This window comes from Phycodurus eques, chromosome 11 (genome assembly GCF_024500275.1).
Source record: "Phycodurus eques isolate BA_2022a chromosome 11, UOR_Pequ_1.1, whole genome shotgun sequence".
In the NCBI taxonomy this organism is placed as follows: Eukaryota; Metazoa; Chordata; class Actinopteri; order Syngnathiformes; family Syngnathidae; genus Phycodurus; species Phycodurus eques.
The window spans coordinates 14,862,839-14,878,850 of record NC_084535.1 but is presented as its reverse complement, the minus strand read 5'-3'; the positions used below and the strand labels follow the sequence as shown (position 1 = coordinate 14,878,850).

Genomic DNA, 16,012 nt, shown 5'->3' with positions numbered 1-16,012 from the left:
GAAACTGTCTCTTCAGAATTGTGTTAGTAACGCATAATAACCGATACGTATTCATTTAAAATGTTTATTATTGTGGTTGCGGTTGGCCGTGGTGTACACCGCATCATACTGATATTTTTCACAAAATGTTAAGAGATATGGCTTTTGGCTCAAATTTGAGAAGGCACCTAAAATACACTATAACCTTTACAGACAAACTTAATTTGACCTTCTCTAAACCATCGAATGAATGCAAATGTCTAACTGTTCAATGTTTCAGTACTTTTTGCACAACTTGCTGTTCTCTACCAATTTATTGGTAAAATCCCAATAGATTTTTAATTCATGAATCGGTTAATACATTTCTGAGGACATCCACTTCTCTGCCTTTCTGTGACTCTTGCAGTCTCTGTTTAAATCTGCTTATCACACTGTGACACTATAAATTCAGTGGCTAATCCCCTGTGAGAGCATCCTGTTGGAAACTTCACAATGTCAAGGTACTGTTGATCAATTGTTAGGCGTTGTCTTGGTCTCATGTTGTCAAAATATAAACTGCACAATGAAAAGGACTGTTTAAATACAAAATATTATTCATCAAGTTGTGCGAAAAGCACTAAACACTGAACAACTGGAAACATGTATGCAAATGTTTAGAGGTCTAATTAAGTTTACCTGTAAAGGTTATCGTGCATTTTAGGTTCACCTTGAAATTTCAACTGCAAGTCATGTATCGCTAACATTTTGTGAGCAGTGTATAATGTATCAGTCTTCGTAATTTATCTGAAAGAACTTGAGAACTAATCAACAGTGTGGGTATTTAATAACAAAAGCTTATCTGGAAAGTTCTCTCCCAGGAAGACCGTCTGGAAGAAAAAGCTTCCAGGCAGACCTCTCCCATTATTACAGCTGTCACATGACCAAAGCAGTCCACGAGGGATAAGGATGGTATCCCAGTTAGGTCAGTAGGTCAACAAGTCTCGTGAAAAAGATTAAAGGCCAGCTACAGGAATGTGCATTCTTCTGTTTATACAGTATACTCTGCCTCCATGTGCATCATATTATAGAACATTTCACAGAGTAAAATTTATTTTTTCAATAATAATAAAAAACTGTGCTTTAGATAAAAATGCAAGCGCATTGGTCATAACCTGCAGGTTGGTAACACATTATCAGAATTGAGTTAAAGTGTTTAATCACTGGCATTCCTTCTCAGTGAGCTCATGCTGGTTTAAGTTCTTCTTTTGCATACTAATTAGCATTTACAAAACAGTGAAAATATCTCTGGGGGAAATATAGCTTGACAGAAAGGCTCTTTGTTTGGAGGTTACATAATAGAAAAATACTGCAGATTGATTATAAATGTCACAATTACAGAAGTAGAACTTTCCAAATAGTTCTGTTGTAATTATGAAAATAGTAAAAGAGTTTAAGCATGTGGACACTTTGGATGAATGGTTTACAAGCTGTAAAGAAGTTTCATTTTCCACACCAGTAGCTACATTTGCTGAGGCAGAATAATAGGAAAGGGATGACCAAGCACACTGTAGAAAAATAGTGTAAAATATAAAAAAAAAAAAAAAAGAAAACAAGATACTGAGGAAAATTATCATTGGCACTGTGGTTATGAATGTTTTCGGCATATAACAAGATCATTTTAAATATTCTTACAGTTAACAGATTAATGGAGATTCCATCTGATGAATATCCAAGTGAGTATAACAAAAACGTATTTTGCCCTTAATAACCTTTCAAGAAATTGCTGGCACACAAAACAAAATACATTTGCCTTGATCAAATATCTTTGCATGGATAAGCTGAAATGTCATGAAATGCAAGTAGTATGTACAAAACATAGAAAAATCAATAAATATGTCACTGACAAAGAAATGTTTCTGGTAAAACAAACTGGGACCTCCTCCACAGAATTGTAGGAGGAAAATAAACACACAAAAATAAGGTCTCCACTTGTCACCTAGGCCACATTAAAAACAAACAGATTCTGTAGACAACCTTCATCACACAAATGAGGCAAATATGAGGACCTCTGTGTTTGTTCACAGAATGAACTCCAGGAACTGTTCGTCTGCTAGCAGGTCCAGTGACAGGCAGTTGGTAGACCTGCGACCGTAGAAGGAAGGTTTGGCTTGGCAGTGCAAGAAAGGGTAATAGTCGGGAACAACAGGCGTCTTTGTGTCTGCTGAGGTGTCTGAGAGGCCGAAAGTGTAGCTGTGTGAGGAATCCGCTGGCAGTGTGGTCCCCAGGGGTGCCTGAGGTGGGAACAAACTAACATCGTCAAGGCTGTGGCTGTGCCGGTCCACACAAGCATGCGATCTAGTTTCCACATCCTAAAAAAATAAAAAAAAATGTGGGGAAAAAAAGTGAGACAAACATGATCAATGTGTCTATATATATTAAAAAAAAAAAGAATTTGACAAGAAATAAAAACATACCTGTATACTTGTGCTAGCGACATTTAGGAGATGTTCATTGTTGTCTGAGAGCCACACTTTGTTCTCTGTAACAAACATGCAATACAATGTGAGATACTGATATGTGAGAAATTAAATAAAACACGCACTACTGAACTGCACTAACATCATAAATATTCACACCTGGCGATTTTGTCTCTGAGGAGAGTGTGCAATCCACGGACACACCATCGAGAAGATCAGCCAGCTGGAACATTTCAGCTGGATAATCCGCTAGAACTTCCTGTCTTACATCGGCCTTCATTTCTGGAAAACAATAATGGGTTATATCAAAATCAAGCATGGCGGCGGCCAACTGACATATTTCACCTCCAAATGGATATTGTGACAAAATGTAGAAGAATTTATCTCATTTCCTCAAAGTGTACAGGTCCAGGTTCCAATGTCAATTTAATTTTTATGATTTGACTGCACTTTCCAGCTATGGCAAAATGCTTTTTCATGTCAAGCACCTTCACAAAGTTACTTCTTGTGAAATTCAAGCGTTTCCTAATCATTCTCAAACCTCGAAAAGATGAAATTTCCAGCATTTTCATCAATTTGAATAACGCATATGGGGTGTGGGTGCATGAACTTCTCACCTTCCTCTTGCCACACCTGATCCTTCGTATGAGCTTTCCTGCCGCTGCCGATGCCAGACGTAGAGGAGCTGACTTGGCTGGCTGTGGAGCAGGAACACTTCTCTGCTTTCCGTTCTGATTCCTCCTCCATGGAGGTGATCTCTGTGGAGATGCTGTGTTGGCGGGCGTCAGCTTCTATGCCTGAGCTGCTGGTGGAGATACGGGACAAACCCGGGCTGCTCTCGCTGCCTGGTGGGTCCAAGTCCAGATCATCACTGATGTAAGACTCTCTGTAACGTTTTTTTTCTAAAACAAAGAAAAGAAAAAATTCGGGTTATAAACAATGCGATATTAGGGGTCGCTGATGTAAATTGTGCCTCTCGTACCTTCGCTATCCTCCAGCTGGCGGAGGTGCTTGAGGGCAGGCTGGAGGCTGAGGTAGATGCGATGACTGCGGCTCAGGTGCAAGAGGAGGTGTCGAGAGCGGAATGACGATCCCGTGTAGTAAACAAGCTTCCTGGCTGATGGCAAACCATCCGGTTGGATCTCAAATTTCTTTCCCTGAGCAGAAAAAGACAGTAAACAGTCAATGTGAACTAAATAATCCCTCTTTCTTAATCGGAGGATAGAAACGATTACCAGGAAGGTGAGTCGTCCCACATTGGACCAGGGGAAGTCATACAGCAGCTGTCTGATGTTGTTTGCCTCCTGGAGTGACAAACACAACCTTTTCAATACACTACATAATGTTGAAGATTATTGCACAATTCAACTTGTACTGATGACATTACATAAAAAACTATTATGGCACTATGTCGAGGGAAGACCCATCAAAAGGCTGAGAAATCCTAATTTTGATCAATACCTTCATAAGTAGATACTTATCAACTGCATACTGTATGCCTTTGTTTTATGAGGATAATGTGGTGTTCTCTGACAAATGTGGAGAATTCTCACTCTGTCACTGTCTGTCTCTGTTAACAAAATATTAATCAAAATGTATTCCTAGTCACTGATGGTGTAGTGGTACACTCGCCTGACTTTGGTGCGGGCAGCGTGGGTTCAGTTCCCACTCAGTGACGGTGTGAATGTGAGTGCGAATGGTTGTCCGTGTCTATATGTGCCCTGCGACTGACTGGCGACCAGTTCAGGGTGTAGTCCGCCTTTCGCCCGTAGTCAGCTGGGATAGGCTCCAGCGCCCCGCGAACCTAACCAGGATAAGCGGTGTTGAAAATGGAAAAATTGTATTCCTTAGACTGTGTTCAAATAAGTTTCTGTGGAAATTGTTTCAGTAATTCCTGTATAACCTTATTAACAAACAAACAGTATTGGAAAAAACAGCCTCATTTATGTGGTAAAAACATATTTTAGGATGTGTAATGTGTGTAATTATAAATTAAAATGAGAGATTACGCGTCAATTTTGTTTAGGCCTCTTAAACGTGGAGAGGCCAAGGGTGTCTTGTAGTATCTCACGGTCCGTTGGACCTTTAATCAGCCAGACCCCAAACGCCCTAATCCCCCCCAGATGGTCCCTGATGGACACATCAAACAAGTGACGCATTTGGCAGACACCTCCTATCTGCTGATGCACTGTTGCTGGTGGCAACCCCACACATTCCTCACACGTCTGCTCAGGCTTTTAAAGGCCCAGGGATCCAAAGAGGGGATCTCTGAGTAAATTCAGATTTTCACTTTTGCACAGGTCACGTACAAACTGGGGATTACCAACCCATTCGCACATGCACGTACCTGATAAACCTGCATTCCTCTCAGGGTCAGGCCGAGTACCGCCGTTCCCCTCTCTTGCTTCTTGTCCTGGACACAAGAATGATGAGATGTCAGTGAAGCATCTGAGAAGAACAGATAAGACTGAGAATCTGGCTAAGCCTCCATTTTAGCTGGCTTTTAAACACTGGATGGCAGCTAGGAACAGTTAAAAGGGTTTGTCCTTGACTTGTGACCTTTTGCAGTCTGTAAAATCTGACTGGTACATCCTCCAGTCGACATGACTCTCTGATGAAGAGGAGGATGGCATCACGAGCTGACATGCCCCACAGGTCCTGGTGCACTTTGGGGCCATGGCAGAGGAGATAGTTCAGTCCCCGCTTCGCTATTATCTAGAGAAACAGAAGAAAATCACAACTGTAATATCTGTACACATTTTAAAAGCAAAAAACTCTTACAAGAAAAACAACCCTATCCCAATCATCCTACAATAAATTTTAAATAGTCATAACATTTTTAACCTTAAAAGCAAGCTTTGGCCTTTTTGTCTGGCTTAAACAATTTAAACAATTGGAGTGGTTAGTATATCTTTGTTGTAAAGATGCATGCCTGATGACAATTTGGGAATCACAAGTGGAAAATGGTTAAAATTAGTCTACAATATTGGAATAATTGTAATAGTTAGCAATTGTTTTCACTGCGATTGGGTGGCACTGGTGAACAGTTCAAGGTGTGTACCCAGGCTCTTGCCCAAAAGTCAGCAAGGACAGTCCCCAGCTAACCCGTGCCCCTAGTGTCCATAAGCGGTATATAAAATAGATGGCTAGACCGTAATCTTTGTACCGTATATGTGCAGTCTGCAATCTTGTTGTCAATGTTCAGTTGTGTTTGTGTTGTTTTGTGCACTATTATATTAGCAGTGTAGCGAATCACATTATACACACAAATTATATAATTATACATGATACACTTTATACAGCAAGGCTGAGATTAATCCCCACTCATTTCCAGGTCACCGTTCACTTAAAATTACCCCCTGACGTGACCCCGAACTGGATAAGCAAGACACAAAATATATGGGTGGCTAGATTATGGAAACTCCCTTGGTGTGGTGATAGCCAAATCTCCGTATTGTTGACTCCTTCACACCTCTACAATATGTCTTCAGCAAACATTTTGACTGGCTGTTCAAATCTAGACAATCATCTGAGAATATGCGTCTGTCGGCAACTTGGTTATAAAAAGGTGAAACTAACTGAAACATACAGTAAAATTAAATTTGAAATAAAACCCTGGTATGTATACCCATGGAGGAAAGTACTCCTTAGGTTGGAAGTAAGGGGAACTCTCTTCCCCCTCCCTAAGCAGCTGGTGGTCACCGAGGTCCGCCTGCATGGCGTAACCTGCTAGCTGGAAGTACACCTCCTCCTGTTGACGGCATTCCGAGCGCAACACCCGCTCGCGCAGGTCAGAGTAGTACAGATGGCGTGCCTTGCGTTCACTGGTACCGAGCAGAAAGAAAGGAAAACATTGACGGGAGGGTTGCACAAGGTGTCAGTAAGGAGGACAAAGATGGAAGATGTTCAGCAGTAATAACGTATGAAAGAAAGCTTGTCAAGAAGAGGTACACGTGTGAGGGTACATACCTAATAAGTCTGCCATTTTCAACATAGTACTGCACTTTAACGCAGAGCACTAAAGGAAAGGCTCTCTTCTCTAAACCCTATGGGAACAAATACACATGGGTGTTAGTTTGCATTTTTTCCTCCATGTGTTTTGGGAACTTTTAGGTGTATGCCACTGAAATGGGATGAGTCTCAAGTTTAAAACTAGAAATTTAGATTGGAGACTACCATCATGTATCACACTGGGCAACCACTAATTGTTTATGATCATATATGTAACATAATGTTCAACTTTTCATGTTCCATTTATAAGGTCAGTTAAAATGTAAACTGTTAACGGTCTTTTGAATTATGTTGGAAGAAAATTTAAATCTTGAGTACAGTACTACTGACTTGCCAAAAATAGGAATATGAAATAAAACAGTGCGTTCAAAAAATAATAGTGGCCTGATGAGTACATATCCAATGTAATGTAAAATTTTATGAATTCTTATTAGTATTTTGCATGACATATATCTCAAGCCGTTTATATACTTTACGGTAAGTAGTGCCACAGGCGGAAAGAAAGGGACAGTGGTGCTTTTATTATACTACACGTTTGTAAACCTTCATAAGCTCGCTCACCTTTCCAGACTCTTGCTTCCATTCTTTGGGTAAGTACTTGGTCAACTTCTCCTCCATGTCTAAAAATATGTGCTCATTGTCTGGGCAGAAGAAAGACAACCAGGAAACAAGCAGACAGTTAGCAGGCAAACAAAACAAAAATTCAACCAGGCAGAAAATGTGTCCAACAATGGGCCTAATTGGGGTGAAAGACAAAAAGAAACCCTTATTCCTTAGTTAGTGAGGGAGGCAGCTTGCCGGTTTATGCTAATTAGTACCATTTTAGCAATATATAGATGTTTGAATTCCCTTTCTGTAGAGAATCTGAACGCTTCGCTGAAAAGAAGTTGACGGTATCAGTCTCGGCTTGGTCCTATGAGTCAAGACATGGGCATTTTCTTTTTCGTTAACCTTATCTCTTTTGTTGTATAGCTGAATAATGTTCGGCAAGCTGTTTCACAACTTGTTCTTGTCAACATCCATCAATTCATAGGAGTTTTTGGACCACTGTGACTCATTCACCGCTCAAGCTTTTGAATAAACGTTGAGTCATTACAAGACCACCCCCCACCTCCACTCTGTCCCCCCCAGATTCCCACCCTGCTCATCAATCCATCCCTCCCCGCCATGAAGGGGAGGAATGCAAGGGTGCATTCCGGGCTTAATGAAGTTAATATTGCAGGAATCCAGGCACAAGTGATCGCTGAACCAACACCACAAAAACAAAAGGCTGCTTGTTCCAGAGGTGAGCCATACAAGATTCTAAAGGCATCTCAATGCACTTGCGCAAGCAAGGAAGAAAGAATAGAGGAAAGTATGGCTCAGAGGCCACTCAGGATTACAACATTCACTTGTGTAGACCCAGGAGACATAAAAGAAAAGTTAATGGTTTTCAGGAAATTTGTAAGAAAATCGACTTCAGTTCAGTAAGCAAAAGCACAGGTCTCAAAACGGTGGCCCGGGCGCCAGATTCGGCCCGGCACATCATTTTATGTGGCCCGCGAAACCAAATAATGTGCATCTACATGTTTCCAGCTAAAATCCCAAAATTTCAAATTGCCTTCACTTTTAAAAACATTGCGATATTGCAAGCATTTAGTTTGTTACCGATGCTCTTTTTTAAATAAATTATATAATACTGTAGTCGAACAAAGTTTTTACTGCCTTCTGATTTTAAAAGTAGCTATCCATAAATTTGTGTACATGTAATAATATGAAGCGATAATACATTCATATGGGTTCACAGCCGTAACGGCCGTCCAAGAGAAACCATAACTACAATGTGGCCCGCGACAAAAATGAGTTTGACACTCCTGCTCTAAAGGATGAACAGGTGTTTGTTTTGCTTTTTCTTGGGATTTTTGTATTTTTTGGGACGCCACGAGTGATGGTAAAGAAGAAAAGTGCAATGACAACTATACAACCCAACATGGAACATATTTTAACATGGTAGTGTTACAGATGTATACAGTATGTCTTTGCTCCTCAGTACAATATGTCTAAAGCGATTAGTCGACAAGTAAAATAAGAATGGAAAGCATAGTAAGATATGGCTTAAAGGGGTAGTTTACAGTTTTAAAACTGCTAGCAAGACTTGAATGTAGCCTCACTGTTACACTACATGTTTGAAGTCTTATTGTTCCGGAATGTACAATCAAAAATCTGAATGAAATCTCCTTTGTTCATCCTTGTTTTGTCACAGGATCTTCCCAATTCCTTGTTTTTCACTTTTGTTGCAGGTGGCTATTCTGTAATAGTTTCAGCAAATCTCCTCAAGCCTAACGTAGCAAGTACTGTAACAGTGTAACAGCGCGATGCCACGGGGGCATGCCCGTTGTGATTGACTGATGCATTGTCAGTCACACCTGTCTCTGATTGGTCGTTTCCTTGGGTGATGTCGTTTCTTTCAAATATAATTAGAGTTACAAGATGAGCTCAGAGGGGGTTGATGGTTTCACACATCATTTTACTCTTGTAGTACTTTCAGCTCATACTAACAGTTTTAACAAAAATGACAAAATGTTTTTTTTTTTTTTTTTTAAATTGCAAATCCCCTTTAATCTGAAAAGACTTGACAACTTGACAAATTTATTTATGGTTGACACCACATCATGCATGCGTCATGAATCTACCATGGTGACTCCCCATTCACAAGTACCACCTGAAAAAAATAATGTACTTAACTCACCAAGTACCATAATGAAAAACATTAAAATACAGTCATGGAGTAGGCCCAAGTTAAAAAATAAAATAAATGAGACAGATGTGTTATTCCTAAAACATATTCTAAATCTATTAAAATAATGTACCATTTACATAAAAATGGTACTTGAATAAATTTTGCAAATATATGGCACTTTAAGAAAAAAGTTAAATATAAGTAATCTGTACGTACAAAATGCATTCTACTTGAAAAGCAGTTTTTAGGGATGTAACAATATTCACGATAGCGCCTTGATCTTGTCTCTGTATAAAATAATGAGCCTTGTGTATCAAATTTAGTTTTGGTCTGGCTACACGAAGCCACGCCGCCTAGCCAAGCTGCGAGTGCGCTTCACTTCCTCATTTGAGTGTTAATGGACCTGATTGCTAACGTAACCCATGTAACCATTTGTGTTTGTCACAAGAAATACACCGACTGGCTGACTGGCCCATGTGATCGAAAGGCTGCATTGGGAGGAATGCAGAAGCATTGCAACTTGCTACAACGTACTACTTCGCCTGTCAGTGTTGCTTCTCAATCGTGGGCCAGAGACGTCTTGTTGTTCGCGCCGGCGTCCCAGCACACGCAGACTCACGGGCCAGGATCAGCTGCCAGTGGAACGCTTTTTGAAGCCCTCATCCTGGTTTGCGGCTGCTGCCACCAGGAAGGCGCATGAGTCGGCTCTCCTCGTGCTGCTGCCGAAGCATCCCGTTCGCGTCTTGGCTCCACTTGTGAGCTTTCTCACAATATCACAATAATTATCAAACCGTGACATTAATACCGTGATATAACCAAACCGTGAGCTGTAGATATCGTTACATCCCTAGTAGTTTTACTTTTATTATTCACCGAACATGAAAAGTAAAACATGCACTGTACTGGATTAAATAAAGTTTTAAACAGGCTGTATGCATAACTGCAAACCTCATTGTATGGTGTGATTGTATTTCACGTTTTGAAAACCCAGTAAGTAGTGGACTTACCTCGGACCACTGTGAGGCCAAACAAGTGCATCTCTTTGATACCAAGAAGTTCTGCCACCTGATTGAAAACATCCTGCCCTGTGGCCTTTGGCTGGAGCAAGGCAACCACAGAGAACAATGCTTAGGTTAATGCCACCGTTTTAAAGGAAAAAAGCTATTTTGAGAGGCAGATCATCATAACTAGGAGGCAAACTCACCCCGACAGTGATCTCCAGCTGGTGTTTGTTGGGAAGAACTACACAAATGTTTCTTTGCTGCTTTACTGAAGAAGTCATTGTGACACCTTGTGTTGATCACAACTCTATCCTTGTTTAAAGCTTTTAGCTGATCCATACACTTCATCCATATCAGATCTTAAAAAGAGGAAGATGTCATCAGAGTGAGATCAGCAGAAGGAAGAAAAACATAGTAATAATAATAATAGTTCAATATTTGTTGTCTTCTGTTACTTTGATACTCTATTATTTCATTGATTTACTGTCCAGTGTGTCAGCGGGTTAAAAAATACATCAGTACTTAATCCACCACGAGGATTATCTCAACAAAGCTTGCCCAGAGAGAAGGCTTCAACATCCCTTATCCAAGCGTATATAACAGAAGGCTATCGCACGTAATGCTTATTGAGCCAATTCATCAGCTAACTAAATAAGTGCATAAAAGGACAAAAATGTGAACCAGTTCAACCTTCAAATCATTTTAACACTGAGTTCATGACAGATAGAGGCAAAATAAATCTATTAAAGTAAGTAATATCAGATGTATTTGTGCAGTAACTAATGGGGATGAATACAGTGGTGCATTAAAACTTGCTCCCTGCTCATACTACTGTATGTGCAATTTTCTAGAAAGCGTTTGCCTGAAAAGAAACAAAACCAACAAACAAACTTCTGTCATCATACATGACATCACACAAGACTTCAGCATACCATGACTTCAGTGTATCTTAATAAACCTACAATAAGTTCAGTGAGCATCAGAGGATTAACTCTGTAAAAGGGGTTTGCCTTTGATATTGTTTTCTACAAGGAGCAAAGGGTTTAAAGAAAAGACCATAAGAAGAGAAGAGCAAAACACTGTTTGCCACTAAGTAGCTAGCCGCCAAAAGACTACTGCTTGTTTTCTTATCAAATTTAGTGTTTGAATTTAATGATTGTACACTGTAGTGGTGGTTTACTTATTTTTACACTTGTCACAGTTAAAGCTAAAAAAATATTGATGTGTGAGGCACATCTGTGTCACGGCTTCTTTTTCCCCTCCTCACACAGTACAAGGTGTTTGAAAAGTTTTCATGCACCCACTAATAATGTTAAAAAGTCACTTTACAGTAAATAAAGGTTACAATATTGCAGCAGGTTTGATCCCGGAGCAGATTTAATTCTGTTTCCATTACGTATTTCCTAAGGGAGAAATTATCTCAGAATGCATTCTATTTAACATTAGAGGTTCCAGTTCCACTGTATTAAAAAAGAGGTAGGCTGTTTGTCATGTAGTCTCACGTGAAGTTAGGCCCACTACGTTAACCCCCCTCAAACCCCAACTGGTACAAGGCTCATCTGATTAAAGTCTTAGGGTAAATTAATCAGTTTAATTACTGCCATGCGCCGACTCTGATCCCTTTAAAACCTGCTCTGGACAATAACCAGTTAGGAGAAACAAAGCAAGCGGGAACATATCATTTGAAACTGGAGCCACCTGCTCGTAAACTTACTTCTTCCAAGAAAAGATTTTTAAAAAAAAAGATTTTTTTAAGATGAACATTCTTAACATTTGTAATTAAAAAATAAATAAATATATATATATATATATATATATATATATTTTTTTTTTTTTTTAATTACAAAACAAATGTAGGGATGTTGCCATGGGTCTTTTTAACTTGTATTTATTTATTTATTTTTAAACAGTATTTTCTTTCCACAACAGTTTCAGACTAAGAGGTAAGAACGTAGTCTTACCAAATTTGACTTATGGACATGTTCAAACAGAGTCTCACTCACATTGCGGTGTCAGGACAAACAGACGTCCAAAAACCTGAACTTCCAGTAACATGAAAATCTGTCACACAAGTCACACAATGAAATTTTCAAGTTCAATCAAGTCATGATCAGGCGACACACATTCATTCAAAATGCCTGTGTGAAACACACTAGTATCAAATCACACACACTGTATAATTCAGTGAGTTTGTGAGAAAAAGTAAGGCTTTTCAACCATATATAGTTTTTCTTCAAAACAATCAACTACACCGTCTGTGTGCACTCATAGTTAATAAGAAAAGGCACAGGGGGAAAAAAAAAAAAAAAAAGACTTATTTTAATAATGAGCAGTATTAGTTCACTAAGCTCTCATATTACTTCAAACGAAAGCTTTTCTCAGGAAATTGCCTACATTGTGTTGGGACAAAACATAACTACAGGTGGAATCTCATACTGACTAGTTCAAACTGGACTATGAGATTATTTTGGCTCAATCTTCAACATCAATTCAGAGCCCTGCTGTGTTTATTTCTTTGGAGTATAAACTTTCCCACTCTCCAAGTGCAAGTGGATAGACCATTAGTTCCTGACAGAACTGATGACGATGCAGTATTTCATGTTCCATTTCACTGATTTCATATTTGTTTCGATGTTGTCATCGTGTGAGCTTGGCCAGAAGTTAGAAAGAAATACAAGACGCAACTTTCAATACTGCATAAGAAAGGAAGAAAAGAGCTGAAAGGGTAGCTTGGCAGCTCTAAACATTCCTCCGATGGGAAAACACCCACTTTCTCCTACACCGAAAAGGATGGAGAAGGAAGCCCTACTGGGGGCGTACAAAGGTGTGGACTGTGGAACTCCTAGAAAACAGCCAACTGCTAAATGTGAGATCTCTATTAATCACCTGTCAGGAACTTTTTTGTTTTCTAAAATAATTTAGATGCAGGCAATGAAGTGAAATCCAGATAACGTTTGCGTACATTGTGAATGCATGTGACCATCTGAACTAAGTTTACATTCAGTCCAGACAATGTAGACTGAGAAATCCCTAGTCGATGACCAGGATCAAAGCTGACTTCACGTGCCAATTGCCATCTGCATGCTTATTTAATACCCTTCCAAGACTGTTATAATCCCTACTACTGGAAAAACAAACCTACTGAATGGTCCATCTTTTTTTGAATGCCAACTCATGACAAACCCACACACAAGTTTAGGGGGGAAACTTCACCTGTCAAAAGAGAGCATCACATTCAACTAGTAAAAGCGAATTAAATTGGCTTATATTACTGTATAAAATGAGAAGTGTAGAAGAGCAATATAGTTTTGAGTATGAAGGTAGAATTGAAAATGATCAATAAAAGTAGTAGTAGTGGTGGTGGTACGGGATGTATCAAAATGGTTCGACTCAACATCAAGATGCTAGTAAAACGGTCCAAATGGAGCGCAACAAGTGCACCGAACTCTACATACACTTGACGTAAACCAGCAGAAACTCACCGGGTGTCACATGTCGGAGAGGCTGGCTCCGGCGGTGGCTAAAACATTTTTTTTTTTTAATGAATTAAATATATACATATGCTAAAAGAATCCGAACTACCCGACACTACAATGTAGCGTGTGTGTAGAACCTCCTAAACCACAGCCTGCAGAAGCAGATTTGGACTGTACCATTGCAAACAACTGAGGGGGTGTGGAACTGTGGTGGTCTTTTACGTTCAATATTTTATTTGAAAAACAAACAAACAAACAAACAAACAAACAAACAAACAAACAAACAAAAAGTTCTAGAACGTGTTTTAACCTTGATTGATACATAGGAGGTATGGTATATTGACGATTTAAATATTTTGTTTTATTGCTATACTGAAAATTCACATGTATGGGATAGCTTGCGGAAGCCTTATTTGGTACATAATTAGAATTTTATAGTGTCATTTACTTATTATTGGCTCATTTTTTAATATTACAAATACAACCCCAATTCCAATGAAGTTGGGAGGTTGTGTTAAACATAAATAAAAACAGAATACAATGATTTGTGAATCTTGTTCAAATTATATTTAATTGAATACACGACAAAGACAAGATATTTAATGTTCAAAATGATCAACTTTATTGTTTTAGCAAATAATCATTAACTTAGAATTTTATGGCTGCAACACGTTCCAAAAAAGCTGGGACAGGGTCATGTTTACCACTGTGTTCACCTTTTCTTTTAACAACATTTAATAAACATTTGGGAACTGAGGACACTAATTGTTGAAGCTTTGTAGGTGAAATTCTTTCCCATTCTTGCTTGATGTACAGCTTCAGCTGTTCAACTAGTCCGGGGTCTCCGTTGTCGTATTTGACGCTTCATAATGCGCCACACATTTTCAATGGGAGACAGGTCTGGTCTGCAGGCAGGCCAGTCTAGTACCCGCACTCTTTTACTACGAAGCCACGCTGTTGTAACAGGTGCAGAATGTGGTTTGGCATTGTCTTGCTGAAATAAGTAGCGGCGTCCATGAAAAAGACTTTGCTTGGATGGCAGCATATGTTTCTCCAAAACCTGTATGTACCTTTCAGCTTTAATGGTGCCTTCACAGATATGTAAGTTACCCATGCCGTTGGCACTAACACAGCCCCATACCATCACAGATGCTGGCCTTTGAACTTTGCGTCCATAACAGTACGGATGTTCTTTTCCTCTGGCCCGGAGGACACGACGTCCACAATTTCCAAAAACAATTTGAAATGTGGACTCGTCAGACTACAGAACACTTTTCCACTTTGCATCAGTCTATCTTAGATGAGCTTGGGCCCAGAGAAGCTGGCGGCGTTTCTGGGTGTTGTGGATAGCTTTGCATAATAGTTTCAAGTTGCACTTACGGATGTAGCGCCGAACTGTATTTACTGACATTGGTTTTCTGAAGTGTTCCTGAGCCCATGTGGTGATATCCTTTACACATTGATGTCGGTTTTTGATGCAGTGCCGCCTGAGGGATTGAAGTTCACGGGCATTCAAAGTTGGTTTTCGGCTTACACTCAGTGATTTCTCCAGATTCTCTGAACCTTTTGATATTATGGACCGTAGATGATGAAATCCTTAAATCCCTTGCAAGTGTACGTTGAGGAACATTGTACTGAAACTGTTCGACTATTTTCTCACACTTGTTCAGAAAGAGGAGAACCTCACTCCATCTTTGCTTGTGAATGACTGAGCAATTCAGGGAAGCTCCTTTTATACCGAATCATGGCACCCACATGTTCCAAACAGGTGTTTGATGAGCATTCCTCAACTTTCTCAGTCTTTTTTTTCCACCCGTCCCAGCTTTTTTGGAATGTATTGCAGCCATAAAATTCTAAGTTAATGATTATTTGCTAGAAACAATAAAGTTTACCAGTTTGAACATTAAATATCTTGTCTTTGTAGTGTATTCAATTAAATATAGGTTGAACATGATTTGCAAATAATTGTATTCTGTTTTTATTTATGTTTAACACAACTTCCCAAGTTCATTGGAATTGGGGTTGTACATAGGTATTTTTTTAAAATACATTTTAAAGTACTGCACAGTTATATATACTCCACAAGCAAAGTTGTTTTCGGAATGGAAAGGGCGTCGAGGAGTTTCCTACCCACACAGTGTGACCACCTCTATAATTAGATATTCTGACGAACTATAAATCTTTTGCTTATGCATTCTTGCTCAGTGCTTTGAAATAAGTACTTCCCAGCATGGCTTGGTTAATTAACACTACCATCTACTGGGGATATGACAAAGACTGCATATCAAAGTGTACAAAAGTCGCACGCCGTCTAAAATCCGATATACAGTACTGTAACTGTCTCCAATAAGCTTAAATCAGAAATTTAAT

General features: G+C 39.4%; 1 protein-coding gene across 3 annotated transcripts; it reads right to left on the bottom strand.

The window, feature by feature from the left end:
• Positions 1–91: 91 nt before the first annotated feature.
• On the bottom strand, positions 92–13,782 carry zgc:172136 (uncharacterized protein LOC566376 homolog). 3 transcript variants are annotated; one of them, XM_061690686.1, is made up of 14 exons: positions 13,649–13,782; positions 10,370–10,525; positions 10,173–10,263; positions 7,008–7,087; positions 6,405–6,481; positions 6,064–6,259; positions 4,995–5,150; positions 4,783–4,848; positions 3,671–3,739; positions 3,418–3,592; positions 3,053–3,337; positions 2,595–2,717; positions 2,433–2,497; positions 92–2,327 (listed from the first exon to the last, which is right to left on the bottom strand). In XM_061690686.1, the coding sequence occupies exons 2-14, from the start codon at positions 10,445–10,447 to the stop codon at positions 2,037–2,039; spliced, it is 1,752 nt and encodes a 583-aa protein (XP_061546670.1). In that variant the 5' UTR covers positions 10,448–10,525; positions 13,649–13,782; the 3' UTR covers positions 92–2,036. The 3 variants fall into 3 exon arrangements, with proteins under 3 accessions (XP_061546670.1, XP_061546671.1, XP_061546672.1); XM_061690687.1 differs by having other exon boundaries at positions 92–2,249; XM_061690688.1 differs by lacking the exons at positions 10,173–10,263; positions 10,370–10,525; positions 13,649–13,782 and adding an exon at positions 9,700–10,162.
• Between the last annotated feature and the right edge of the window lie 2,230 nt (positions 13,783–16,012).

What these genes read in the sequence shown, in the direction of transcription:
- zgc:172136 (XM_061690686.1), bottom strand. Translation starts at nt 10,447, where the DNA reads ATGACTTCTTCAGTAAAGCAGCAAAGAAACATTTGTGTAGTTCTTCCC. An exon ending in GGAAGCAAGAGTCTGGAAAG is followed by an intron (nt 6,482 to 7,007) that starts GTGAGCGAGCTT and finishes TTGTTCCCATAG; the next exon opens with GGTTTAGAGAAGAGAGCCTT. An exon ending in AGGAGTACTTTCCTCCATGG is followed by an intron (nt 5,151 to 6,063) that starts GTATACATACCA and finishes CTGTTTCTCTAG; the next exon opens with ATAATAGCGAAGCGGGGACT.